Source organism: Trachypithecus francoisi, unplaced genomic scaffold (genome assembly GCF_009764315.1).
Source record: "Trachypithecus francoisi isolate TF-2019V2 unplaced genomic scaffold, Tfra_2.0 Contig00133, whole genome shotgun sequence".
In the NCBI taxonomy this organism is placed as follows: Eukaryota; Metazoa; Chordata; class Mammalia; order Primates; family Cercopithecidae; genus Trachypithecus; species Trachypithecus francoisi.
Window position 1 is genome coordinate 180,463 of NW_022680484.1, and position 25,523 is coordinate 205,985.

The 25,523-nt window shown below is 59.1% G+C and overlaps 1 protein-coding gene across 1 annotated transcript; it reads right to left on the minus strand.

The window, feature by feature from the left end:
• Positions 1-1,174: 1,174 nt before the first annotated feature.
• HCFC1 (host cell factor C1) lies at positions 1,175-25,421 on the minus strand. The gene is given in 28 exon segments (XM_033177655.1): positions 1,175-2,991; positions 3,168-3,231; positions 3,864-4,164; positions 4,418-4,603; positions 4,955-5,092; positions 5,194-5,312; positions 5,445-5,762; positions 6,097-6,541; positions 7,189-7,352; positions 7,648-9,124; positions 9,773-9,993; positions 10,205-10,343; positions 10,498-10,571; positions 10,574-10,612; positions 10,615-10,638; positions 10,893-11,112; positions 11,361-11,465; positions 11,604-11,828; positions 12,147-12,344; positions 12,892-13,052; positions 13,379-13,738; positions 13,812-13,991; positions 15,107-15,213; positions 15,787-15,871; positions 16,793-17,001; positions 17,685-17,845; positions 18,137-18,285; positions 24,242-25,421. Coding segments are annotated over 28 exon segments (6,102 nt in total). The 5' UTR covers positions 24,435-25,421; the 3' UTR covers positions 1,175-2,951.
• Between the last annotated feature and the right edge of the window lie 102 nt (positions 25,422-25,523).

Below are 25,523 nucleotides of genomic sequence, written 5' to 3' on the forward strand. Positions count from 1 at the left end.
ACCCCCACCAGGCAAAGCACCCAAAAAGTCATTTGCCAAAGGTATGGCAAATCCGCAAGGCCCCTTGGTTCTGCGGCCAGCCCCATGTGGATCCTGGCCTCCACCAGCCCCAGCCATGATTCCTATCACTCTGCTCTAAAGGACACTTTCCCACCCCTCTCCTTAGGCCTCTGCCAGGCTAGGCTCCAAGGCAGGTCACAGTTGCTGCAGTGGGTAAGACAGAGCCATGGCTCCAGGTGTCAAGCCCTGGCCAGTCTGCTTTCCCCACCCCCACATGACACAGCATACCCCACATGACAGAGGCGTCCCAGAAGAGGTCGCATTCGACAGGGCCTTGCACACACACCCATGCCACAGGTGGAGACGCAGAGGCTTTTGTTACTCCGGGAGCTTCTGGTAGCACAGTGCCTGGGTGCTCTGAAGAAGGCTGGGCCGTAGAGGCGTGTGGGGGAAACAAAGGCAGGAGGCGGGGGGCTTTGAGGGGGCAGGAATACAGGTGCACCGGGAGCACCAGGCCCCAGAAGCGGGATGCCACTCCCCTCGGACTCGCCTAGGCCTATGCTGCTCTGGCCGCCTTGCCTTGGGGCTTTCTGGGCCTCCTGGTACAAATTCAGCCCACAGGATCCCAGCTGTCCCACCGACCCAGCCACTAGGTGGTCAGTCTGGATCGCAAGCTCTGCTTCTTCCCCTTGGGAGCATGGCTCACATGTAAGAGGAAGCCAGAAGAAGGGATGGAGCATGGCTCACATGTAAGAGGAAGCCAGAAGAAGGGATCCACCTCTGCAGTACCCATGGTGTACTTGACTCAGCCACCTACCCCCAACCCACCCGAGGCGGCTGCCGCTGGTGACCTGCCAGGCCTTTGCCCCATCCTATCCTCTAGAGTAGGAGGGGAGGGAGGGAGATCTGGCCCCAGACACAGGAAGTCAGCAGCAGCTGCCGAAGAGATCCTTTGGCCCTTGCCCTGCAAGGCAGCTGCCAAGCAACCTGCTGGAACCTGGTCCGACTTGGTCCAAAGACCGCAGGCCACAGCAGGGGCCTCACTCTGGGGCCTTCTACACTTTCACCAGAGCTCAAGTTCCCCTCCAGAGGCCTCCCGTGAGCCTAGGGCAGGTCTCAGCCTTCCTGCTCAGGCCTCCTGTGAGGATGCCGGGACACAGTGAGACACCTAGTGGTTATTTCAAAAAAAGTCTTTTAATTGTTCAAAATAGCACAAAACGACATCGCACTATGGTAATATTGAGTCACAGGGGTTACTCTACAATAGTGAACGGTGTACTCTCCTCAGAAACAAATCAATAGGCGCGCGAGAGAAGGGATGGGGTAAAACAACAGGACCAGGTGAGTGGGCTCCAAGGTGACTAAACGTGACATTTTCCACAGCGAAATATACTATAATACAACAAACCAGAGGTCCTGGAGGACACAGGCTGCTGCATCTCCAGGCAGAGGTCAGTGGGGGAGGGCTGGAAAGATTGGCTGCTCAGTTTAAATCCTTCTGACTTGCTGGCAAGCCTTGCTCCTCGACGGAAGTTCAGGGTCGGGGGCAGAAAACTCCACACAGATCCCCCAGCCATGGAGGCTGGCCTGGGTTCCAAGCTGCACAGCTGCTGCTGGCGGCCTGCTCCACTGCCCTAGCCTCCCTTGTGGGTGACACTACAGTTGCCCTCCTGGGCTGCCTTCAAGGACGCCTGGTTCTCCTCCATTCTCCACCCTTTCCATGACAATTTGGGGGAGGTGGAGCAGTGCCTGCGGAAAGCAGCAGCCCTGTGTGGGAGGCGGTGCCGGGGGTGCTTAGGGAGGAGGCGTGGGGAGAGCTGGGAACCCAGGACAAGGAGGCCCCAGCCCTCCCTCAAGCTCCCCCGGCCTCGACCCTATAGATGCAGAGTGATCGCCCATGAGGAATGAGCTGTCCTTCCTTTGTTCCAGCGGCCTGAGGACAGGCAAAAGGGCAGAGGGCAGGGGCCAGCAACAGGAAGTTGGGCTGGGTGGCAAACAGCACGCCCCACATAGCAGATTTCACACCTCTCCTGCCCTGGCTGGCCCCAGCTTTTCCTCCAGAAAGATCCCTGCCAAGAATTAGCCAAGAAGAAAAAAATAAAACAAAAACAAAACAAAACAAAAAACAAAAAAAAACAACAAAAAATTACACATTCTGTACACAGCTAACAAGAAAAAAGGGACAAAACCCCACACGCTAAAATTACAATGAAATGTGAACTTCACCAATTTCAACCTAAAAAACACAACAAATGCAGCAGTTGGCAGTGCGGCCTGCAGGGAGGTCTGCACAGGCGCTGCCTAGGCCGCCGCGGGGCTCCTTGCCCCTTTTTTCTTTTTCCTTCTTTTCTTTTTTAAAATGGGAAAGAAGAGGGGGAGGGTAGAAGAGGTGGGAGCACAAAGGCCTCTGAGAAAATGTGTAAGCTTCCTGTGGGGTCACTGAGCAGGGCGGGCCGGGGGAGTCTGAGGAAGGGAAGTTAGGTGACTGGAAACACAGGGGAAGAAAAGAAAACAGAACCAGACACCCAGGCCAGGGTGCTGGGAAAGCCACTCTGGGGAGGGCCAAGAGGGGGGCCTTTCCTCACTCCATGCCCGCCCCTGACCTGGCCCTCAGGAACGCACAGCCTTGGGAGGGCAGAGCTGGCTGTCCTCAGCTCCGCCTTCCCTCCCCGCAAAGGTCTCTCCCCAGGGTGGGCAGCAGCAGGGAGGAAAGGAAGCGCACTCCTCTCTCTGCTTTCCCATCTGCCTCTGCTTCCTCCCAACAGCAATGGTAAAATGTGCTTTCTTTAGATTATTTTAAAAACAGAGAGAAAGAGAAAGGGGAGAGGAGTGAACAGCGGCTCGCGAGGGTGAAGTGCGAATGCCAGGACGGGGCGGGAGGGGTGGGCCCTGGTGGGTGTTCCTGAAGCAGGGGGTTCTGGAGAAGAATCCAGGGGCTGGTCAGCTTCCTCTCACTGACCATCGGCCTTAGATTTCTTTGGAGCAGATTTCCTTGGAAGGCAGAAAAGGAAAGAGAAAGTTAGTGTGGGCCCCGCACCACTGGAGGCCCTGCCAGTGCAGGGCCTGGTGTGGGGCCAGTTACGGGCCCCCAGTCATTTGAAGAGAGGCTGAGCCAGCTATTTCCACCCCCCAGCCTCGAAGGTTCCTGAAAGGGGCTTCCTGCTTACATTTCTGGAGAGGACATGGGCCGCTTGTTGGCCGGCTTGGTGCCAGAGCTGTCTTTACTGGTTTCTGGAAGGAAAGAGAGAGATGGGTGAACAGCACTGTAACAGAACAAGAGCAAGGAACACATGCGCCCTGCCCGCCCGCAGAGCCTCTTGGTGCCACATGGCATGACCAGCAGCTGGCAAGGGTGGGGCACCTGCCCTGTGGGTGGTCACCTTTTACGCCACACCTTGGGACCAGAACACACCATCACTCACTCCCCTCTGGACGTAGGTTAGAAACCCACTCAGCTCAGCTCAGCTTCCACCTCTCACTGTCCTCCCATGTCCCAGAGTCCAGGGGAGCTGGAGTAGAAGCATGACCTGACAGGAGGCAGGCTGGCCTCCACCCTTCACCTGCTGCACTCCAGGGACGTGGGACATGTTTTCAGGCCTGGAAACCTACACTTTCATACCAGCTCTCTCACTGCTTGTCCCCTCAAACATCCTGAGGCAGTGTCCCCTGCACCTCCAGGCCCGGAGCTGGGTCCCCTGCTCCACTCGATGACTGCCCCCATGGGGGGCTGTGTGCACACCAAAGGAAGCAGGGAGACACCGCACATGGGAAGAAATCTCAGGTGGTGACAGTTCCTCCTGCTGCACCCAGCTTCCTGTGCCTTCCCTAGAAGCTGCCTGAGGAGTCCCACAAAGGACACTCACCCTGCAGCCACCTCACTTGTGTGGCCGGGCCATAGCCCTTCTCATTGCGGGCGGCGATGCGGAAGATGATGGCGGGCTTGGTGGTGTAGTCGATGTGGGCGTTGGAGAGGCTGGAGGACTGCACCAGGCAGGAGGGGCTGGGCCCACAGTACACCCGCATGAAGGCCAGCTGGGCCGGGGTGGAGCTCTTGAGCTCGCCCCCAGCCTGTGAGCTCTGGATAGCCAGGTACACCGAGTACTCGATGATCTTGCCGGAGGTCACAGAGGGTGGCTCCCAGGTGAGGTGAGCACCGTCCGGACTCTAGAACCCAGGGGATCAGGTCAACAACAGAACAGGCTAGAAGCTTCCATAACTGATCATGGTTCCCATAAGCCATTTTCTAACACAGTAGAGATATTCCATGTCATAGTTCAAGGGGCTTCCAAGAGATCTTCCCCCAAGTGGAAGGACTAAGACAAACTGGGACTCAAAACCTAGCCCTCCTATCCACCCCCGGCCACCTCATGTGCAGGAACCAACCAGGGACAGACGGCCACCCGATGGCAAGACTCACTTTGCTGATTTTAATGGCACAAGGGGCCCCTGGGAAACCAGGCAGACACGTCTTAAAGGCTGAGATTTCGCTGAAGGGCCCCCGGCCACAGGCATTGATTCCGGCAACACGAAACTTATAGGCTGTGCCTGGCTGCAGCTCCTGCTTCTTCAGCTGGTTATAGTCGGGGACGGTGCCCGAATCATCCTGGGAAGAGAGGAGTGGCATGAACTCCACTGTGGAGAAGGCAGCTCTGAGCCACCCCAGGAACGTTGCAGGTCCATGGTGATTACGGGCCAGAGGGAAAAGAGGTCAGCGGTGGCTGGCCCCTCACAGCAAGGAGGGATGTGGCAAGGCTGACTGTGGCCGGGTACTGGAGGGAAGGAACCAAAGCTCTCCTTTTCTGCTGCTTCAGGGGGGATGGTCTCTGCCCACCTTCCTCAGGCTTCCTGGCTACTCAGCTTGGCCCAAAGATGAAAGAGTTTCCTGTAAGCCCCGCACAGGGCGGTGGAGCCAAGATTCACCCACTTGAGGACATCAGCACCTGGGGACACTTACGTCTGATGGAACAGCATCATCTGGTGGCAGGAAATAGTGTGTCACCATTACATTGGTGCCCTTAATGACCCCTACATCAAACCACTGGTTCTCCTTCTTCATGGGGGCTTTGCTGGGTGGGGGTGGCAGGTCTGGCTTCTGGAAGACAGATTCGGTGTGACGAGATCAGGCCTTCAGTACCCAGAGGCAGTGCTGCCCCCCAGGCCCTGGCCTCAGGAGCCCCAACACACCCGACTCACCACACCCAGGGACTCGATGCCATTGGCCACTTCAGTCAGGGTAGCTGCAGCCTGCAGCTTGGCTGGGCTGGCCACCACAACCGGCTGGGGGGCCACAAATGTGTTGGATGGGGCCAGGCCTGGGAAGAAAGAAGGTGTCAGCAGAAAGACTCTGGAGACCTGGCTCCCAAGTGGGACCGAGCCTCCCATCCTGCCCTCACCTCCCTGGGTGCCCCTACCACCCCAGCACCAATTTGCCCTCAGTCGCTTACTCTCAGTGGCCGTTGAGGGCAGCAGCGCCACAGTGCTGGGGACTGTGCCGGCAAGCTCATTGAGGCAGTTGCTCTCAATGGCCGGGTCGTTGAGACTGTCGGCAGGGGCCAGGGCCTCAGTGGGGAGGTGGTGATGCTGCTGCTGGGCCTGGGCCTCCTGCAGCTGCTGCTGCTGCACCAGGGCAGCCAGCTCCTGCTGTGTCAGCACAATGGGGATGGTGGTGGCCTGGCCCTCCTGACCCTCGGCTGACAGGTGCCCCAGCTCTGCCTGCGTCACGGTTGCTGCTGCCTCGGAGGTGTCCATAGGCTCGCCCGTGCCTGCTCCAGGGTCGAGAGAAACACTACTCACTAGGAAGGCTGGCTGCAAGCGGGCAGCCTGGGCGGAGGCCCCCAGAGCCTGTCCCAGAGATCCTGTTCACCTCCCACTGTGCTCCACTGTAGGCTAAGCCCTGGCTGAGGGGCCCTGTCTGTTTCCCGGGCACTAACCCCGGCCAGCCTGTCTTACATGGCAGTCCCTACTACCTGGTCTGCCTGGGGTCCCGTGCCTGTCCTGCCATCACATCTGGCTCATGCCACGCTCGAGGGAAATGGGCTCCTCTTCCCAGGATGTCTCCATAGCCTACTGCTCCCCCAAGGTGGCACCAGTGCTCACCCATGACGGCCTGCTGCGCGGCCTGGAGCACCGCCTGGATGGCCAGGGCCTGGGCTTCCTCCGTGGCTGCGGCCTGGGCGGCTGCTTCTGCAGCGGCAGTCACTGCCAGCTCCTCAGGGGTGAGCCCCGTTACCATGAGGGTGGTGGTGCCAGCTTGGGCCTCGGCCATTAGCTCTTGGGGAAGTGATAACTGGTCTACTTCGGACTGTGCCGGTGGGGGTGGCTGGACCACCACGGTGGCCACCACCGCAGAGCTGGCAGACTCCTGGCCCGAAGATGGCTCCCCTGTGCTGCTCAGATCCACGGCGGCTGGGAGCTCAGGGGTCTGGGAGGCTGACAGGACCTCGGTGGACTCCCCCATCAGGGCTGTGGAAGCCGACTGTAGAAGCTGCCGTGGCGGCAGCTGCTGGCGAGGCCCTGGTGACACCTGGAGTTCCTCTGGGGGCTGCAGGATGTCAACAGCAGAGAAGGGCATGTCAGAAGTTTCTGTGTTGGCTATGGTCACTGTTATTTTGGCGGGATGGGGACTTCAGTAGTCAGAGCCCTTGGGGCAGTCTCAGTCATTGATGAAATCTTCTAGAAAGGGAGAGAAGCCCCTGTCAGAGGGGAGGAGAGGGGCCAGAGCCAGGCAGCAGGGCTGAGAAGCAAGCCAGCCTTCACCTTTCCTTGTGGGCCTAAGTTTTCATTCTTGATGGGCTAGCTCGAGTCCCTGTTACATAGGGAGGGAACAGTGGTTCTCTGAGCAGCATGAGGACAAAGGCCCTTGAGACCCCCGGTCAGGTTTAACCTGTCCTCAGTCGTCCTGGCCTGGACAAATGGGCACTCAGATCCCCACCATGTCTTATACAGGCTGCAGTGAAGTGACACGCGATGGGAACCAGTCACAGAAATAAAAGCGCCCCAGGGATGTGGGGAACGGTGAGGCTCCTGCCTCCTGCCACAGCAGGCACCGAGGCTGCCCTTTTATGGTTCGGAAAAGGGACCAGCAGCGGCCCCATGCCTGGTACAAGAACGACATCTGGTGTCTAAGTGTGGAACTGCACGGGCATAGGCGTGGAAGGCAGGGAGGAAAACGGCCCCCTGGGCTCTTACCGGCACGGAGGGGCCCGGGACCGGCGTGGACTGCGTCACAGTGGTCACAGCCCGCGTCAGTGTGGAGGACACAGTTGTTGTGATGGCACTGGAGCTGGTGATGCTCACGCTGTCGCCCTGGGTGCTCTCTACCTCTCCCTGATCGCTGGCAGCGGGTGGGGGGTCTGTGGGGGCGACAGGCAGGCGGCTGCTCAGCAGAAACCCCCCAGGCCTGCACTTGGCTTGACCACCACAGACTTCCTCTGCCACCAAGGGGAGGGCCAGAGAGTGCAGGACGGGCTCCTGGAGACCTCCGTCTGCTTCAGGTATAGCCAGGATGCCCCAGCCCACCCCACTGGTAAATTGGGCACCAAGGAGCCTGACTGGTAGACTCTGGACGGACCCCCGCCACCATTGTCTTGGCCTCTCGGCCTGTGGGGCTGGGACACCATGAAAGCCAAGCTACCCGCCTTCACTCACCTTGGTTTGAGCTCATGTTGGAAGTGACAGTGGTGGCCGTGTGAGTGGTGCCCGTCTCGTGGGTCTCACAGGGGGGGTTGGAGCACACCCTCTGCGTTGGGAAAGGAGCCAGCAGCGCGGTGCCAGCCTGGGCGGTGACGCTGGGCACCGCCGCCACCTCTAGACCAGACTCCAGGGTCCTGTGGGAAGCAGTGGCGTCGGGAAGCAGGGCGCCCACGCTGACTGACATGGTGGTGCCCGTGGAAGTGGTCTGGTGTGTCTCACAGGGGTGACCAGCAGGGGGCTGTTGCCCACCCTCGGGCTGGCCCGTGCCCCCGTTTGAAGTGGCGGTGGTGGCTGTGTGGGTGGTGCCCGTCTCGTGGGTTTCGCATGGTGGGTTGGAGCACACCCTCTGGGCGCTGCCTGCATTCGAGGTAGTGGCGGTGTGGGTGGTGCCTGTCTCGTGGGTCTCACAGGGTGGGTTGGAGCAGACTTGGGTCACGGTAGCCGAGGGGCACAGCAACGCCTCCAGGGCCGTCACAGTCACTGTGGTGCTAGGTGAGCCACCCTGGAGGCTCTCGCATGCAGGTGCCGTGCGGGGCTCCCCAGCACCCATGCTGGAACGGGCCATGGCAGCGGTGTTGGCCACATGGCTGTGGCGCCCCGTGGGCAGGTCCTTGCTGCCTGGGCTGCTCAGCCTGACTTTGCTACTCAGAGGGGCCAACTGCACAAAAGCAGGGCCACGGCCCCCAGGTTCCCGTGCCATGCTTGGCCCAAGGAGTGGGCCGGCCGAGCACGGGGCCCCGGTGGCCATCACAGTCATGGTGGTGCTGGTCGTGCTGGTCTGGCGGGTTTGGCACTGGGGCTTAGAGCCCTGAGCTGCCTCCAGCACCCCAGGGGCCACACTGATCCGGATCACAGCAGGGGTGCCGGCTGCACAGGCCCGACGGGCATCTCGCTGGTGGTTGGCGCCGACACTTGACATGGCTGTAGTGGCAGTGTTGGTGGTGCCCGTCTCATGGGTCTCGCAGGGTGGGTTTGAACAGCCATGCTGCCCGGCCATGTTGGAGGTGGCGGTGGTGGCGGTGTTGGTGGTGCCCGTCTCGTGGGTCTCGCAGGGTGGGTTTGAGCAGACTCGAACCACACTACCATTCTGCTGCCCCACAGTCGAGGTCACAAGAGAAGCAGCTGCCTCCTGTCTGTCACAGACGAACTGCACTTGGGTGGGCTGGGGGTGTCCCCCAAGGTTAGCCACAACAGTGGTGGTGGCTGTGTTGGTAGTGCCAGTCTCGTGGGTCTCACAGGGTGGGTTGGAGCACACCAAGGTGACAGTGCCAGGCTGCACATCACCCTGGCCTGAGTCGGCGATGGTGACTGTGGCAGTGGGCTGTTCTGTAGTCGGGGAGGCCAGAATGGACACAGGGAGGTCGTGCACAGGCTGAGCCTCCACCCCACTGGGTGCCGTGATCAGAGTTACCTGGGTGGGCTGGGACACGGGCTGGGAAGACATACGAGGAAGAGAGTTAGTGCCACAGCTGGCTGTCTGCCTGTCCCTCCCACTGTCCTGCACTGTCACCGCACAGGCTGGGATCACTGACCACTTCTCAATGGCCCTGGCAAACGTAAGACCCACTTGCCCCTGCCCCCAAGACACTGACTTGCTCAGACGCCAAGGAAGAGGCACCACTTTGCCTCAAAGGCAACTAGGATGAGGAAGAGGCTCTGTGGGGACAGGGCAAGGTGAAGGCAGGAGCCTGGCTGGAGTCAAGTCCTTTGTCAGAGAATGGAAATCTCCCTCAGTGCTCAAAGGCAACAACAAAGGTTTCACCGTTTTCCTTAATACATATGAAGAGAACACCACACACACGTGCAGACGAGCTGCGGTGTCCTCCAGAACACAGCGAGAGGAAGAACTCGGTGTTCAAACACCAGGCATGGCCAAAACATGATGGCCAAACCACAGACTATGACACAGGGACCATGTGACACCAGGAAAATACCCCAGGTGAGGAAAGGCCCGCCATGGCTGTGCCCGGCAGCAGTGCGACACCAGGAAGGAAAGGCCTGTGGCTGGACGGTGTGAGCCTCATGTGCTTCCACTTGTGTGGGGTCCCTCGCCCACACGTGCCCTCAGGCCCTGCCCTACCTGCATGGTGATGGTTGGGGTCGTGAGCCCGCCTGCCGCTGTCAGCGTGGTCTGTGCGGCAGACACAGTAATGGCAGTGGGGTTGATCACCTGGCTTGAGAGGGTGGCGATGGTACCCAAGGTGGTGATGGGCGTGGCCAGGGAAGCACTGGTGCTGTGGCCCCCCGCCCCGGCAAGGCTGGTGGAGACTGTGCCTGTCACTGTGCCTAGGGTCGTGACACCTAAAGGAAAGGAGGCAGAGTTGGGCCAAGGCTGCTGCTGTCTCCTTCCCAGCGGCTCCTCCCACACAGGCTGGGGCACTCTGGAGCTGCTTGCACAGACGGCTCGGGAGAGAGCAGCTGCTGTGCCCCCCAGCTGTGCCACAGGGATTGGAGGCCAGCCTGCTTCATTATCATCTAGGGGCAGCAGGGGCCCTGGCCTGTGGGTACACACCTGTGGTGCCTTTCACAACCAACGTGGTGACAGCTGGCTTGACAGCGGAGACGGTGACGGGTGTGACTAGGCGAACACCCCCCATGGGCACAGTGCGGAGAATGGTGCCTGGCTGTCCCGGGGCCCCCTTAAGCACCACCTGGAACACCAGAGGAAAGTGCCAACAACGTCACCACCAGGCTGGTGGATGCCACCAACGCTGCCCCTCCCAGGCCCGTCGGGAGGACCTGCGTGGCATGCTGGGGTGGACTACACTAGGACACTGGACTGAGAGACGGCTGGGGGTGCCTCACCTGCGTCACTCCCTGCTGCCCATGACCAGTGGCAATTTTGGGGACAGCAGTGATGATTTTGGCAGGTGCTCCAGTCCTGAAGTCATCACCTTGGTGGTGATGATGGTGATGGGGACTTGATGCCAGGACTGCTGGTCACACCTGGATGGGAGAGTGGGGGCCCAGGGAAGACAGGTTCTGTGAGGGCTGCCCCTGCTGCCCCTAGATTATAATGAAGATCCACAAGTCACAGTCATAGCCCGGCCCATCTCCCCACCAACCTTAGACACCAAAGCCGGCAAGGAGAAGGTAGAAAAGGGTAAACTAAATGGAAACACAGCATGCCTCATAGCCCAGACTCCATTTCCCCTCCAGTGAGGACTTGCAGACATCCGTATGTCGGGGGAGGCCCCTACCTGTGGCGCCCGCCTGGGTAATGATGGCCGACATGGGGATGGTTTTGATGATGGTGGTCGTGCCGGGCTTCGTGGTACTGGGGGAGACGCTACTGATGCCCAGGATGGTGGGCTTGGTCCCCGCCCCGCTGGCCTGCGTGGTAGTGATGATGGTGGTGGGCTTGCCATCTGCTGAGGTCACCAGCTTCAGGATTGTTCCCGCTGGCAGAGGCCCTTTGGTCTGAAAGGGGGAAGCAGGTGCATGAGCCGGCATCACTGTCAGGAAGGGAAGTGTGGTCTGGCTACTCTCCGCTGGCAGCCTTGGTGGGTCAGGGAATGTTCTGGAGGCTGTGGGCGAGGGGACTGAGCAGCAGAACTTTCTGAGCCATGTGTGCTCATGGGATCTTCCATGGGCAGGGACGCGAGTTCTTCCTGTGGCCTGGCACCCAGGCCCCCACTCTTGCGTATGTGTAGAGACCGAGAGCTCACCTGGATGATCTGAGTCACAGGACCCGTGGACGCCTGGCCTGTGACTGCTGAAGTCTGAACTGGTTTGGTCTGGACCACCGACATCACTTTGCCCAGATTGGAAATCTAAAAAGGAAGGGATGGAGCAGGGAGTGATCTGGAAACCAAACAAGGGCATGGCCTGGCTGAGACTCTCCTGGAGCTGGCCCAGGGCAGCCAGTCGCCACTGGCAGTGGCTGTAGCCTGGCAGCACCCATCACTCACCAGAGCGCTGCCTCCTGGGACAGAGATGGGGCTCTTCACCAGGGTGATGGTCTTGGTGACCCCACCCACGACTGTGGTCACCACCTGGGCTTGCTGGGCCACTGTCACAGTGCCTGACTTGTGCACTGTGATGATAGGGCGTGTAGACGTGTTGGTGGCGGAGGAAACCGATGTCCCCACCTGGGCAGCTGCAGTCTTCAGCATGCGAGTGGCAGGGTTGCTCACCTGGAGGAGGCAGAGACGAGTGATGGGCCAGGCAGAGAAAGAGATGGGGAAACCACCTGAGAGGTCCACGGCGGGCCCACAGCTCCTGCCTCAACACTCACCTTCCTCCCCCTCCCGCTCCCAAGCCAAGAACAGCTTGGTTCCCCCTTCCTTTAACAGGCAAGGGAGGAGGCTGAGCCCGCAGGTCTCGCCTGAGGTGGTGATGCTCTTAATGGAGACGGCTTATTCTGCAGCCCATGGTCCAACGGCTAGCTCTAAAGAGCCCGGAGGGATGACTATGCTTGTTTGATCACAGTGATAAGCCCGGAAGACGCTCACCATGACTGGTGAGGAGGCCACCTTCACAGTGGCTGGGAGGGTGGTAGTGCCAGGTGTCACAGCCATGGTCTTCACGATGGTGGTGCCCGCTGGGACACTCAGCACCGTGGGTGCCGAGGAAGGGGGGATCTTCTGGGTGGCAGCAGCCGCAGCGGCCAGTGCGGCCATCCCACTCATCTGTGGGCTACTGCCAATCACCTGCAGCGGGCACAGGCATGTGAGGCCAGGTCACAGGTACCACCCACCTCCCTGCTTGGTGGACCTCAACGGAACCTGCCCAGGGGTTCAGCCCTGCTCTGGGGAGCCTCATCCCGCCAGCATGGCTCAGCTTTCTCTACTGCCAGACCCTGCTCTCCTGGCCCCAGACACGGAGGGCTTCCACCATCGACCATGCACGGCAACCCCCGCGGCAAGAGGCGGCTGGGAGCTCTGGATCCTTTCTAAAGACCAGAGTCAGGTCCAGTTCATTCTCATTGGCCTGTGGCAAGCCCAGCTGGCTAGATCCTCCTCTCAGGCTGCAGGACAAGAAAGTCCACGTGGCAAATGCCCTTAGGCCTTCTAAGCATAACTTATTAATTCCCACCACGACCTCACAGGAGCGCTGTCCCGTCTGCACGTCCCAGGAGAGAAAGAAGTGAGGTGTGTGGTACCAGAGCCCGAGAGGGATGTGAACCCCTCAGTACACTTGCACCTTAGTCCACTGGATCAGCAGGAAGTCCCACCCGCCCCAGTGACCACTCCTCACCGTCCCCTGGGCACTCTGCGTTGGCACAACCATCCGCACTCCGGCAGGCAGGGAAGTCACGGTGACAGGGGCTTTCCCGGCCTGGCTGGTAGGTCGCATGGTGACCAATGGAGTTCCTGTTGTAGCCTGAGGACCGGTCACTTTGAGAACAGCAGGGACACCTGATGAGAGAAGGGGCCAGCCGTCAGCCATCACCTTCTGCATGACGTCCCTAGTCCTAGCCCCTTTGCCGAGGCTCAGCAGGCAGCCCTGAGCCACTTCTGTTGGCCTGCTTGTGTGGGAGTCTGGCTCTTCCCTGTGCCCTAAGGGTGATCATCTCCACAGGCGGGGCCAGGCTTTAGCATCCCCCCACGACCCTTGGAGACGAGCCCAAAGCTCCCGCTGCTGGCCTGCTGTCTAGGCTGCTGTCTCGCAGCCCCTACTTGGCCACTGCCTCTCCCTGGAGGCCAGCCCCCTACTTTCAAATGTCCCTGGTCCCCTGGCTCACCTTGAGTCCTGGCTGCAGTGGGCACAGAAATGGAGCTGCCAGGCACCGTCGGCAAGACCTGGATGGTGGTGGTGGTCGGGGGCGCAGGGGCAGCCTGGGGCAGGAGCGTGATGCCTACTTGGGTCAGCGGCTGCACAGCAGGTGCGGCTGCTGCTGGGGCAGGGCTCTTGGGAGGGTTGGCAGGCACAGATGGGACCGGATTGGGTGTAGGGGAGGTGGCAGTAGCGGCCGTGGCAGGAATGTCATATTTCTGGAGCTGGAGAAGGTAGCTGTCGGCTGTTGCCACTGCCCCCCAGCTCACCTCCAGGGAGTTGGTGTTGGCGCGTACCAGCTGTACTCGGGCTGGGGGTGGTGGCTTTTCTGTGGGAGAACGCAGTTGGTGAGAAGGGGTGGGAGGCTGCGGGAGGACAGGGGTCGCCTGGGCTGGGCCTACCTGTCTCTAGGTACCAGAGGTCCTTGCAGCAGACCTGGTTGTTCCAGGCCTTGCGGTAGCCGTCACGCCCACTCCAAATGTACAAGCGAGTGTTGATGGCGACTGCGCAGTGGCCAGCCCGAGCGCGGGGGATGTTGTCCTCCAGTGTATCCATCAGGATGGTCTCCCAGGCCATGGTATCTGGGGGAGGGCAGACAGGGGAGGTCAGCAGGGAGGACGGAGGAAACCCGCCACCCCTGGTTACCCTTGGTTCTTTTGTTGTCAAGGATGGGAATTAAAATCGAGAAGTTATTGGATTATTACATTAAAAACAACAAAACACAGAAACCCTTTGTGGCAAAAAGCAACACAAAAAATAAAATTACAAACCACCAATGGCCAACTAAGAAAACCATGAGAAACACAGTCAGAGGTTTACCTCCTTGCCCGTGAAGGAACACTACAACTCACAGAAAGAGACGGCACTGGGGAAGGCGGTTTAGGGAAAACGTGATAGAAAAATCTTAAGAAAAAACACACACCCTCATGCAGAAGAAATCTAAACTTCAGCCACTGGCGCCAAGGATTTTGATTTTTGGACCTGCAGCAGCTGGGCCCAAGGTGACCCAGAAGGGAGCTTCGGCCACCCATCAGGCTTGGCAAAGAGTGGCCTGACCATTCCGTGAGGGCACCACCAGAGGTGCCTATGTGGGCACAGCCTCTGTGCAGGGCAGTTCAGCTGCATCGGACAGCAACCGTACTTCTAGGTTTTCACCCCTAGGATATACACTTGCACACGGGTGGAGACGGTGCAAGGATACTCACGGAGCGGCGCCTGTACAAGTTACAGCAGCACAACCGCAACTCGAAGGAGGCTGCTGCGGGGCAGGGATGTGGAGTGATCTCCAAGATACGGCGGATGAGAAAGGCCAGGTGCGGCCCTGCGTGCGCCAGGCTGCCATTGTTTGTTTTAAAGGGACCTATAGCTATGCTTGGATATGAAGAGCCCTGCAGGGTGGACAGGAAACCACCCACATGGCTGCCTCTGAGAAGCAGAACCAGGAGGAAGGAGGAAGGCCCTGCGCTGTAGAGGCTTTTGCACTTTTGGATGTTGGGCCATTTGGATGGAGAGCTCATTCAAAAAACTCAGAGGCAGAACATTGCTTCAGAGAGCTCTGCCCAATGGATCCTTCCAGTGGATTCGAAAGGGAGCCGCGGGCCCAGCTTGCTCCCCGCACACCCACACAGCTCTTAGGCTGGGAAGGGCCGGCCTCCTGCAGCCTCCCACAGGCCACTCGCGAGCCGAGAGGCCATACCCAGGTTGAGACAAGCCAGCGTGTTGGTACACTTCCACTCCTTCTCGTGTGTGGCCACTTTGACGTCATCCATGACGAGAGGCACCCAGCCACCAAACACGTACATTCTGGGAGTGAGGAGGGAAGAGTGGGAAAGGATTGTAGAGTTGGTGCCAAGCTAGAGGCCACCTCTGCTACCCCAGTTCTAGAGCTCGGTCCTCTGGCTCTCCCCAGGAGAGTCCCCAAGGATGCATGAAGCCTCCTGACGTGGCCCTCTCCTGCCTGGTGGCTCAGCCCTCAGGAGAACTGTGTCACCTCTACCACATAAAAGTGCCGTTCGGCTCATTTAAAGCTTACCTTCCTGTCCACAGTTCCTAGGTTCCCTTTAGGACCTGGGCATTCACAAAGACACCCAGGTGCTTGCACAGAGGACCTATAACACTCTGCATCCGATGGGGCGGAGCCTCACAGGCCCAGGGAGGGTCTCAGACTCAGCTTGTGTGTGGCCCTCTCCCCCCTGAATCTGTCTTTCCTTGGTCCCCCAGGGTTGTAATGGAAAAATAGGGCTGCCGAATGCCAGCCCAGCCAGAAAGAGGCATCCTCAGGCCTTAGGGTCTGACAGGACAAAACTGAGTGAGAGCCCTTCGGGGGAGGGGCCACGCCAGTCTAGAGAAGAGAGACGCAGGCGAGCAGCCACTCACTTATTTCCGATGGTGGTTGCTGAGTGGAGACTGCGAGGAAGAGGCGCCACCCCGCTGAGACTGGGCTTATTCCACGTCAATGTGTCTGCAGAGAGACGGAAGAGAAAGGGTTACACAAGCTAGACTGCACACAGGCCGTTCCCTGGATTCAAGCTAGCTCAGGAAGGTAGGATCTGTCTCAGTGAGAGAATTCCATCCCTGGCTTCCCTACAGCCCATGGCAGGCCCTCTGATTGTTGTCATGGTAGCTAGATTCCCGTGTTACCCAGGCGGTTTTGACCAGCCTAGCAATAGCGCTCCTTCAGTACATCCTGAGCACCTGCCTTGAGCCAGCACTGCACTCTGTGCTGGGGGAGGAGTGGTGAGCGCACCCCGAACTCTCCATGAAATACGTTCATTGCCATAACCACCTTAGGCTACAGACATTTTGGCAAACACTGTTGGAAATTTCTCTCACAGGAAACTGTTTCTATGGAGTGTCGACTCTGATCTATAGGACAACATCGGCATCTCCTCTCTCCCAGCGGAAGAGGCCTCCGGAGATCCACAGTTAGCAATCTTCCCCAACCACTCCTAATACCACCACCTGGTGACCTGCCCAAGCAGTCCCCGAAGGCCTCACAGTTTACCGCCATCCAATGGTACCACAGCAGTCAGACCAGGATGTAGCACTCCACACACAGTCTGACCACTGACGAGTCAAGGGGGACTAACGCTACCAAGATCCAGATAATTCCATTCTAGAAAGCCTTACTGTCTTATTCTCTTCTAGGCCCACAGACCAATTCAGCCCACTGAGCCAGCACAGGGCAGAGATAACAACCCCAAACCTAGGGACAATGCAGGGTTCCCCACCCTGGCCCACCATGACAAGAGGAAAGCACAAAGCGGTACGCTCCAGCTCCCTACGAGCCCCACCTCACCATACAACAGCGCCACCCATGGGGCCAGCCAAGAGGCAGACCCACTTTGTCCCACGGCTGCTGGGGTGCTACCACCCTGCTCACCAATATCTAGGGTCCACAGGTCCCCCAGCCTGCAGCCACTCATCCCGCCGTAGATCACCAGCTTGGACTTCTTGTTGTCTTTCTCGGTGTAGACCACGGCAGTATGTGACTCCCGGGGTGGTGGGAGGACCCCGTAAGTGATCGGGATATCCCAGGCTACCACTCCGGAGCCTGGCCGCAATTCCAGGATATATAAGTCATTCAGGTACCTGACGAGGAAAGGTCAGTTACGGCAAGTCTCAACTCCTCACGCCAGAGGCTTCGTTGGATGGCTATCAGTGAGTGGCAGCCTCCCCAGAACACAAAGGGGCTAGGGCCAGGGGAGGTCTGAAGTTCTGCTCCGGCTCTTGAGGCAGGGGCTGCCAGAAGCTCCCCAGCATGAATCCAGTTAGACAGGGGACAGGGTGGATGAGGCTGCACAGCAGCCCCGAGTCCAGACCAACAGCAGGCCCCCACCATGCACACAAAGCTGGGCATTATACGAGGGCTGCACAAAGCAAGAGGGGGCGCCGGCTTGGGACTACCTCCAGACAAAGAGTCCTTGGCCACGGGCCTTGGAAAATACCCATCAGGAAACTTGTAGGCAGCGGAGGCCGACAAGGAACGCGAGCAGCTCTAAGCCGAGTCTGAGAGCTGGGCCAGCCCAAAGCAAAGTGGCTTCCACCTCCGGCTTGGCCCTTCTCCCACGAGGCCTGCTCAGGGTCAGTAGTGATTTTGGAGCCTGAAAGCTCCTGAGAGGGCATCTGGTGCTGCTCTCCCATTTACAACCCACCACGAGAAAGGGACCCAGCTGCGGGGCTCTGCTGTGCACATGCTTTAGGACGCCACGGAGCCCTGTGCATGTGAGGGCACACCCATCCGGGGTTCCACAGAGAAAAGGACCAAGCCTCACCTCGGAATGTTGTTCTTTGGGTCCTCGCTATCATTGGCCAGACCCCCAAACAGGTAGCATTTGTTGCCCACAAGGGAGAAGCTGTGCCCAAGTCGAGGACACGGAGGGGGCCCGTTTTTGGGCGTCTTTGCTTTGAGTCTCTTCCACTCCCACCGGCTCGCCTGCAAAATCAAGACCTGGAGACTGAACCGTGGGATGAGAAGGCCACCACCAGGGGCCCAGGGCAACTTGGGGTGGAGGAGGAAATGGCTGGGGGTGAGGTCGGTGGCTTGCTGGAGCAAGAAGGTCCTCGGTCTCGGGCCCTGCCTTCTCCTGAGGTGGGCCAAGTTCAGAGCGGCCTTGGCAGACTCTCAAGCATCCCTTCCACCTCCCACTTGTCTCAACCCTGAAGCTACTACCATCAGGTCACATGAGGCCAAGGAGACAAAGTGAGAACTTTGGAGTTGCTTTACCTGGAGCTCGTAGAGGTCATTGCTGTATTTTCCATACTCCACCATCCCGCCAAACACCAGGAGGCGAGTCCCGTCACACACGAAGCCATAGGCTGCACACCCAGGGGGAATGTCCCCCCTCACAGCTGGGATGAACCACTGGTTGGTTGCTGGGGAACAGAAGGAGGCAGAAGTCAGAACACCCAGGAGCCCCATTCCTCTCATTCCCCAAATCTGCCAACCGTCAAGCTTGGTGAGAGGGGCTGAGCCAGCACCATTCCTGCAGGCACTCTAGCAACTCCAGCTGCGCTACCTGGGCCATCTTCCAAACCCCTCAACTTCAGGCCACTGCAAAAGAGCCTGTGACCACCCTGCTTCTAGCCAAGGTCATCTTAATGAGTGGGAAGTTACTGTGCAAGATCCCTCGTCAGCTACTGGGACTCTAGCCCCTGCCTTCCTTCCCTAGCACTCAGTGATCAGACATGAACTTCTCCCCAAAATACCCTATTGGTGGGCCTGTGCTCCTCCTCCCTGGAGCCCACATTTTTGTCCCTTCATCACAGGATCAGGAGAGCCAGAGCCCAGAGCAGCACTTTCAAGTGTCCAAAAACAGCGACTGCTGCAGGCTGCGAAGAGCCACGGGGATGAGACCCAGCCTCTGCTCTGACCTCCTGGACCTCCTCTGGTCTCCTAGGTGATGGTCCACCAGCATCCCTCCCTGCCCCTGCTGCCACACCTATGCTACTCCAGAACATTCTTGCAAGCCAGAGGCGGGAGTCTCAGCAGAGCCGTGACAGAAGCTTCTCAAAAGCTCGTGGGGGTTAGGAGACCACCAAGAAAGAGGGGAATCAGACCCTAGGCACTGCTTTGCTTCCGCAGGATGTCGCGGCCAGCCTTCAGCTGGGACCAGGCCCTTCCCTCATGTCCTTGAACTTGACACCCCTCACACCTGGCAGGCCAGGGCTTCCCCGAAATCCCATGAGGGGTCCCTCAGAGGATTTGCCACACTGTTTCCAGAAACCCCAAACTGGGGGCCAGGTGCAACCCCGACTCCGTGCCTCTGAGCTGGCCTGGGTGAGATCTCAGCGAGCAGATGGCGGAAGGAGCTGAGGCCCCCTCCACGTGACTCGATACAAGATGGGTCCCCCAGGACATGACAGGGCATGGGGGGGATTCCTGTGGGGTGGGAACTGGGAAGGCTTTCACACAGGGATGCTGTGATATTGTGATATAACACAGACTATTCAGTTTGGTGGCCAAAAGTGTGTGAGACCATAGAAGAGAAAAAACAAAGTGTTTTTTTCCCGTATTCAGGTGTGCACCCGGGGCCAGGCGGCTGGCCATGGTTGGGAATGCACGCCCCACTGCACTCTGGTCCCACCTAGTCTCACGCTGTCACCCCCAGGGCTTGGTGCAGAACTGTGTGCAAGGCTAGCCCTCATCCAAAGCACAACTCCCAGCCTGGGTAGCACAGGGAGACCCCGTCTCTACAAATAATTTTAAAACATTGGCTGAGTGTGGTGGCATACACTTGTGGTCCTAGCTACTCAAGAGGCTGAGGCGGGAGGACTGCCTGAGCCTCAGAGTTCGAGGCTGCAGTGAGCTGAGACGGCACCACTGCATCCCAGCCTGGGCAACAGAGCAAGACCTAACCTCAAAAACAAAAACAAAAACAGAAACTGTACACAGCACAACTGTACCACCACCACTCCTCCTGAGGCAAGAGCACCCCCACCCCGCTCTTCAGCACCCACTCCGATGGTAGGCTTCGAGCAGGCTGACAGTCTCTGCAGCCATCCAGCTGAGTCACTGGGCCTCGGACATGCCAAGCACTAGAGCTCCCCTGCCATTTCCCTAAAGCAGAGGGGCAACACCTGTCCCACCCGCATGTGCAAGCTTGGATCCTGGCCCTCTGCCTCTTTTTCATTCCCAGTGCAAAACCACCCCAGAAAAGCAAGAGCTGCCAAGGCCAACAGCCTTGCGCACTGGAGAGCCGTCTTGACCAATCCCTGGAGGGAGCTCCATGCAAGCTACCAGGGTAAATGCATAACGAGACCAAAGGCTGCTGGGTCAACTGCTCTCGGTAAGTAAAGGGGCAGAGCCCAGGAGGGCAAGCGACACCTGAGGTCACAGTGTAAAACAGAGACAGAGACAAGAGCCCTGTCACTGACTTGAAGTGACCGATCTGTGCCTGCCCAACGGTCCCATGTCCAAGCAGCCACCCTCACTCCCTGAGCACCCACCCTCGTGGTCAAAGCTCACAGCTATGGGGCCGTGGGTCAGGGTTTGGGACAAAGCTAAATGGCACATGGGGTCAGCTGGCAGCTTTCCTATCACACGCTGATCAGTGAGCCAGGAGGCCAGGCCAGAAGCGCCCTGTGATATCTTCGGGGCTTCTGCTCACGGGATCCTTCTACAGGACCCAGAGGTGCCGATCTCATTCTAGAACACTCCATGCAGGGCAGCGGCCCTCCCCACCCCCATCAAGAGAGGTCTGTCAGGGAGCACAGCTCCTGGTGTGAAGACAAGCCTGCGGCTCCTCATCTCACCCACGAGTCCGGGTTCTACCCCCTGAAAGCACACGAGCAAGCTCTCCTCCCTTCTCCCAGCTTTTGAATGTGACAGCGGCTCTCAGTCACCTCTGAATCATCTGGGGGGTGTCATGTAACCCAATCCTTGGGCCCCTCATCCTGGAAATGCTGGCTTTCAACTGGGAGGGGAAGATGGGGAAAGGACCGTGCCCTAGATGAACACCACTCCAGCTCTCGTCTCCTAAGCAAGGCCGCGCCCTGGCCTCTCCGTGTTTCATCAGCTCCCCCATTCACTTCATGCTCCGCCAGCTCCATCCCTTGTTCACTTCATGTTCTGCCAGATCCATCCCTTGTTGCCACTGTCCCATCACCACCCAGAGACTGGTGCCCATGCGGTGAGGTGGCCGGTCAAGTTCAACGAGCTGCCTTCCTCTCTGTTACACCTGTCACATGAGAGCATTTCCTGTGTGGCACATGACGTGCTGAGAGGCACAGAAGACACCGCTCTTGTGCTCATACTCCCAATGGGGTAGGAAGGCTGCGTGCCCCCCTCCCACGATGAGACAAACACCCTAGAAGAGCTCTGACCCAAGCCCGGCCCTCGGGAGCACACAGCAGGGTGACTGCTGGAGAGGGCAGGGCAGGAGTGGAAAGGGCTTCTCAGAAGAGGTGACATTTCAGCTGGGCCTTGAAGGGTGAACAGGATTTCCCGACAAATGAAACTAGTAGGGCCAATCAGGAAGTGACTGCAAGAGTCTAGTAAGAGGAGAGGAGAGCTTGGTGTGGAAGGGGACAGATCTGATGCCTGCCCGACACAATGACCAATTAGATATAGGGACAGAGAAGAAGGGAGGCGTTTCAAAGGTGATGGGCCCCAAGAGACAGGTGGCAGAACGGCCTCTATGAAGGTTTGCACTCCCGCCCAACTCCGCCACCAGCTGGGGGGGCGACCCTGGACCTGTCACTTCCCCTCTTGGACCCCAATTTCCTCATCTGCAGAAACAAGGAAGTAGTTCCACTAGATGTTTTCCAAGGCTCCCTCCAGCTCCAAGAGCCTATGGACATTACAGAGCCACCGTGGTCAAAGCTCTCGCTTCCCCCCCACCCCCCAATACCTGGCAGCACTCTGAATCCTTTGGCTTGCCACATGGAACTAAAATTCCCTAAGGACAAGGACAGTAGCTACCCTAAGACAACTCAAAGCACGCACCCCCCGAAGCTTTCTTATCCTAGCTGGGGACCCCTTCCAGATCAGCTCTCTCCAAAGGTGGAAGGCTTTTTGAGGACTGATCCTGCAGAAGTGCAAGGGGCACAGGCATGAGAATATCCCAAACACAACAAAAGGAGACAAGACAAAGGTGATGAGGCCCGGCTGGCGGGAGGGGCAACTCCCACCGATTCTGCTGATTCCTGTCGGCAGAAACCTCGGTGAGGAAGAGGGCATCGGGTCGGCCAGCTGCTCTCTGGAGAAGTCTGAGGAATTGCCGATGAGTTTCCAAACTGCTACCCTGGAGGATCCCAGAGCTTCATTTTAAGCAGCCTTTTGGAAGGCAGGCTACCCTCTAATGCACAACCTGTCTTTGCAGACTGGTAATGAATTCATGCCAAAGTGGTCAATTCATTTTAATAAACAAATGAATATGCAGAGGCCCCAGGAAGCCAAGGCAGCAGTGGCGGTGGACTTTGGAGCCGATTGTAATTAGGCCCCTGCCCTACTTTCTAAAATTGCGTTTCCCTGCCAGGGAGCCTGCTCCAAGCCTTATGAGAAGAAAGTCGGTCCAAAGAGTGGAGAAGGTGCTGCTCATGGTGACGGTGCCTCTATAAACAGCCCCACCACTGGAGAAGCCTTAGCTTACTGAGCTAATTCCTGCTACTGCAGCTGCCTGGGCTGGCACGGGGCACCACCAACCACCAAGCGCCCCCGCCCAGGGGGTGCTGAGAAAGGCCCTGCTCCCTGGAGGCAACAGGTGCTGAGAGACCTGGAACGAAAAAGGGCCACCCGCAACCCCCCAGCCTTTCAAAGTCAACGTGGTAGGTGGTGATAATCTCCGAGATGTGGAGAAACCAGTACTTTCTGCCTTGGGGGGGGGAAGGAAGCAGCACCCAAGAGCCCAGCTCCAGCCTTCCCAACTCCTCAACCAACTTTCTCCCTCCAGGCAGCTCCAACTTCCCATCCCCAGAGCATCCAGGCGCTGGAGCTCAGTCAAAAGACAGTAGCCTCTCACCGCCCAGGACACAAAGCCCACCCAGCAAGGGTTTGTCTGTGGGGCCACCACCGAGGCCAGGAGATCACCAGAGCCCCCAGGAGAGAACGGCCGCGGAGCAAGGGGTTAGTGCTGGAAGGCATACCTGCCACTGAGGACTAGGGCTTCCCAAGCCCCCCTCACCCGCCTGCAGGGGGCTTTTCCCTCACCCACACTCTTCCAGGTCTTGCCTGGGACAGAACTCACCCTGACTCTGCCTTCTGGGCAAGGCCAGGGTCCTGTGGGCCAACGGGCAGTCAATAGGCAACTTGGCAGCTGACCCTTGTGCTAGGGGCACAAAACGGACCAAGAGGCCACCAAGAAAAAGGATGCCACAAAGCTGTCATGGACAGCAGTAGGCTTTCTGCCCTAGAGACTAGGCAAGGCTACTAGGCAGGGGCAACAACAAACAGACCCCACGAAGGCCATGGTGCATCAGCCATACCTGAAGAGAGAGGTTCCTTCCCCTCCCAACTAACAAGGGCTTGGGTTTTGCAGGGAGGCAGAAGAGCGGGTGGGGTAACCCCCCGGATCCGCAGAAGCGGAGAGACACAGGACTACGCAGGCCGCTGGGGGGTAACCGGAATTCAGCTTGTAAACCAGAAGTCACCACATTAGGAGAAGGGGCGACTTGGAAAGAAATGCTGCAGAAGTCAATGTCGAAAGGGAGACGCGGCCCTGCCGCCGGCCCGTCCTAGGGGGTCCCCAAGGCTCCAGCAAGACCCGGGTCGGCGGATGTTAAACTCTGCGCCCTAAGAGCGCTTCCCTTCCCTCCCTTTTTCGAGAGACAGAGAACGAATTTGTAATCTAGAAATGGTCATTTCTCCAGAATGGGCACTCGAGATGAGGGAGAGCTGAGCAGGCGCAGGAGAAGGGAGGGAGGGAGCAGAGCTCTGCTTGCGCCAAGGCGACACATCCGCCCGCCCCAGCCCCAGCCCCAGCCCCAGCCCGCTGGGTAACGGTGTGGGTCTGAAGTCACCACCGCTGGCGACAGCCCCTCTCCCTGACCAGTCGGACTAGGGGCTTTCTTTTAACTAACGAAAACCAATCCTCAAACACAGGAGAGACAGGGGAACGGGGAGAAGATCAGAGGAAAGCACTGAAGCCCGGCACAGCAAAGGGGAGGGGCAAGCCGATCAGTGGGGAGGGAGGGGGAGGAGGGAGGGAGGGGGAGGAGGACGAGGAGGGGGGAGAGGGACGGGGAAGGGAGGAGGGGGGAGAGAGCGAGGGAAGGGTAGAGGGTGAGGGAGGGAGGGAGGGAGGAGAGGGAGGGAGGGAGGGAGGAAAGAGGAGGGAGAGGGAGGAGATGGAGGGAGGGAAAGAGCCGAGAACCCAGCGGGCTTTGCACTCACCCGTGTTGTACACGTGCAGTTCGTCCACTATTCCCTCGTTGCCGCCGCCAAACACCACGATGAGCTCCTTGATGGCCACGGCGCGGTGGCCGTGGCGGGGCCGCGGCACCGGACCCGACCAGCCCACCACCCGCTTCCAGCGAGGCTGCAGGAGCACCGCTGGCGAGTTGGCGGGCGACACGGCCGAAGCCATAGTTCCGGGAAAGGGTGCGGGGGGGGAGAAGTCAACAAGCGGGAAAGGAGCCCCTCAATTCCTTTCACACACCCCCTTTCGTCTAAGGCAGCTCTCACGGAGAAGCGGTTCCTCACACAGCGGCAGACGACTCCATGGAGGCCGCCATCTTAACTGCCCTCCTTCCCTTTGGCTCTTCCCTTTCTTCTCGCTCACCCCGTCTCCTCAAAGGCCGCCCGAAACTGTCGAGCGCCTAGGCTCAAGAAGCTGGAGGCCGCCGAGTCCCGTCGCCCCGACTACTTGCCCGGGCGCTCCCGCTTACAAGCTCGGGCGGGAGGCCCTGGGAGCCGCCATCTTGAGCCGCCTCTCTCTCTCCTTCCTCAGTCGTAGCCCTCCCCCGCCGGAAATGGCGGAGCCCCGGCCCGGTTCCCACACCCCCAAGTCCCCAGCACTGGCCGGCTTCCGGGGCGGGTGGAAAGGAGCCACAAGCGCCGCGGTCGTCGCAGCCCCGCCGGCGCTCAGACCACAATTGTGGGAGCCGCCATCTTGAGACCGTCCCGCTTCCCCGCCCAGCGCCTTAGTGCAGCCGCCGCTCCCGAAACAGCCTCGACACACCTAACGAATGGAGGCGGGCCGGAGGCCGGTGGAACCAGCTCGAGCTCTTGAGGGCCGTTTGGGGGCTCGCGCCGTACGGCTTGTGAAGTCTCGCGCCTCTCCCCTTAGTCCGCCTCTGCTGCTCAGGCTGCGCCTGCCGCCGTGGGAGCCGCCATCTTGAGACTAGCTCCCCGTTCCCCCCTATTCTCTTTCTCCTGGGTCAGTTCTTCCACTGCAAACCAAACTCAAGGCAGTGTCCGATCCTCACTTCCCGCCTTATGACTCCTTCCCACAGGAGCCGCTTCAAAGAGCTAGAGTTAGGCCCCGACGCGGCAACTGTACGGCAGAAGGAGCGGTAACGGCAGGGCGCTCATGCCTCCTCCCTGGGAGCCGCCATCTTGTGTGAAGAAGTAACAACTAAACATGGCGGCAGCGGAGCCGGCGGTCGGGCGAGGGGGTGGAGTCGGGTGACGTCACCGCTTCTCCCCACTCGCACCGCTTAGCCCCTAGGCCCAA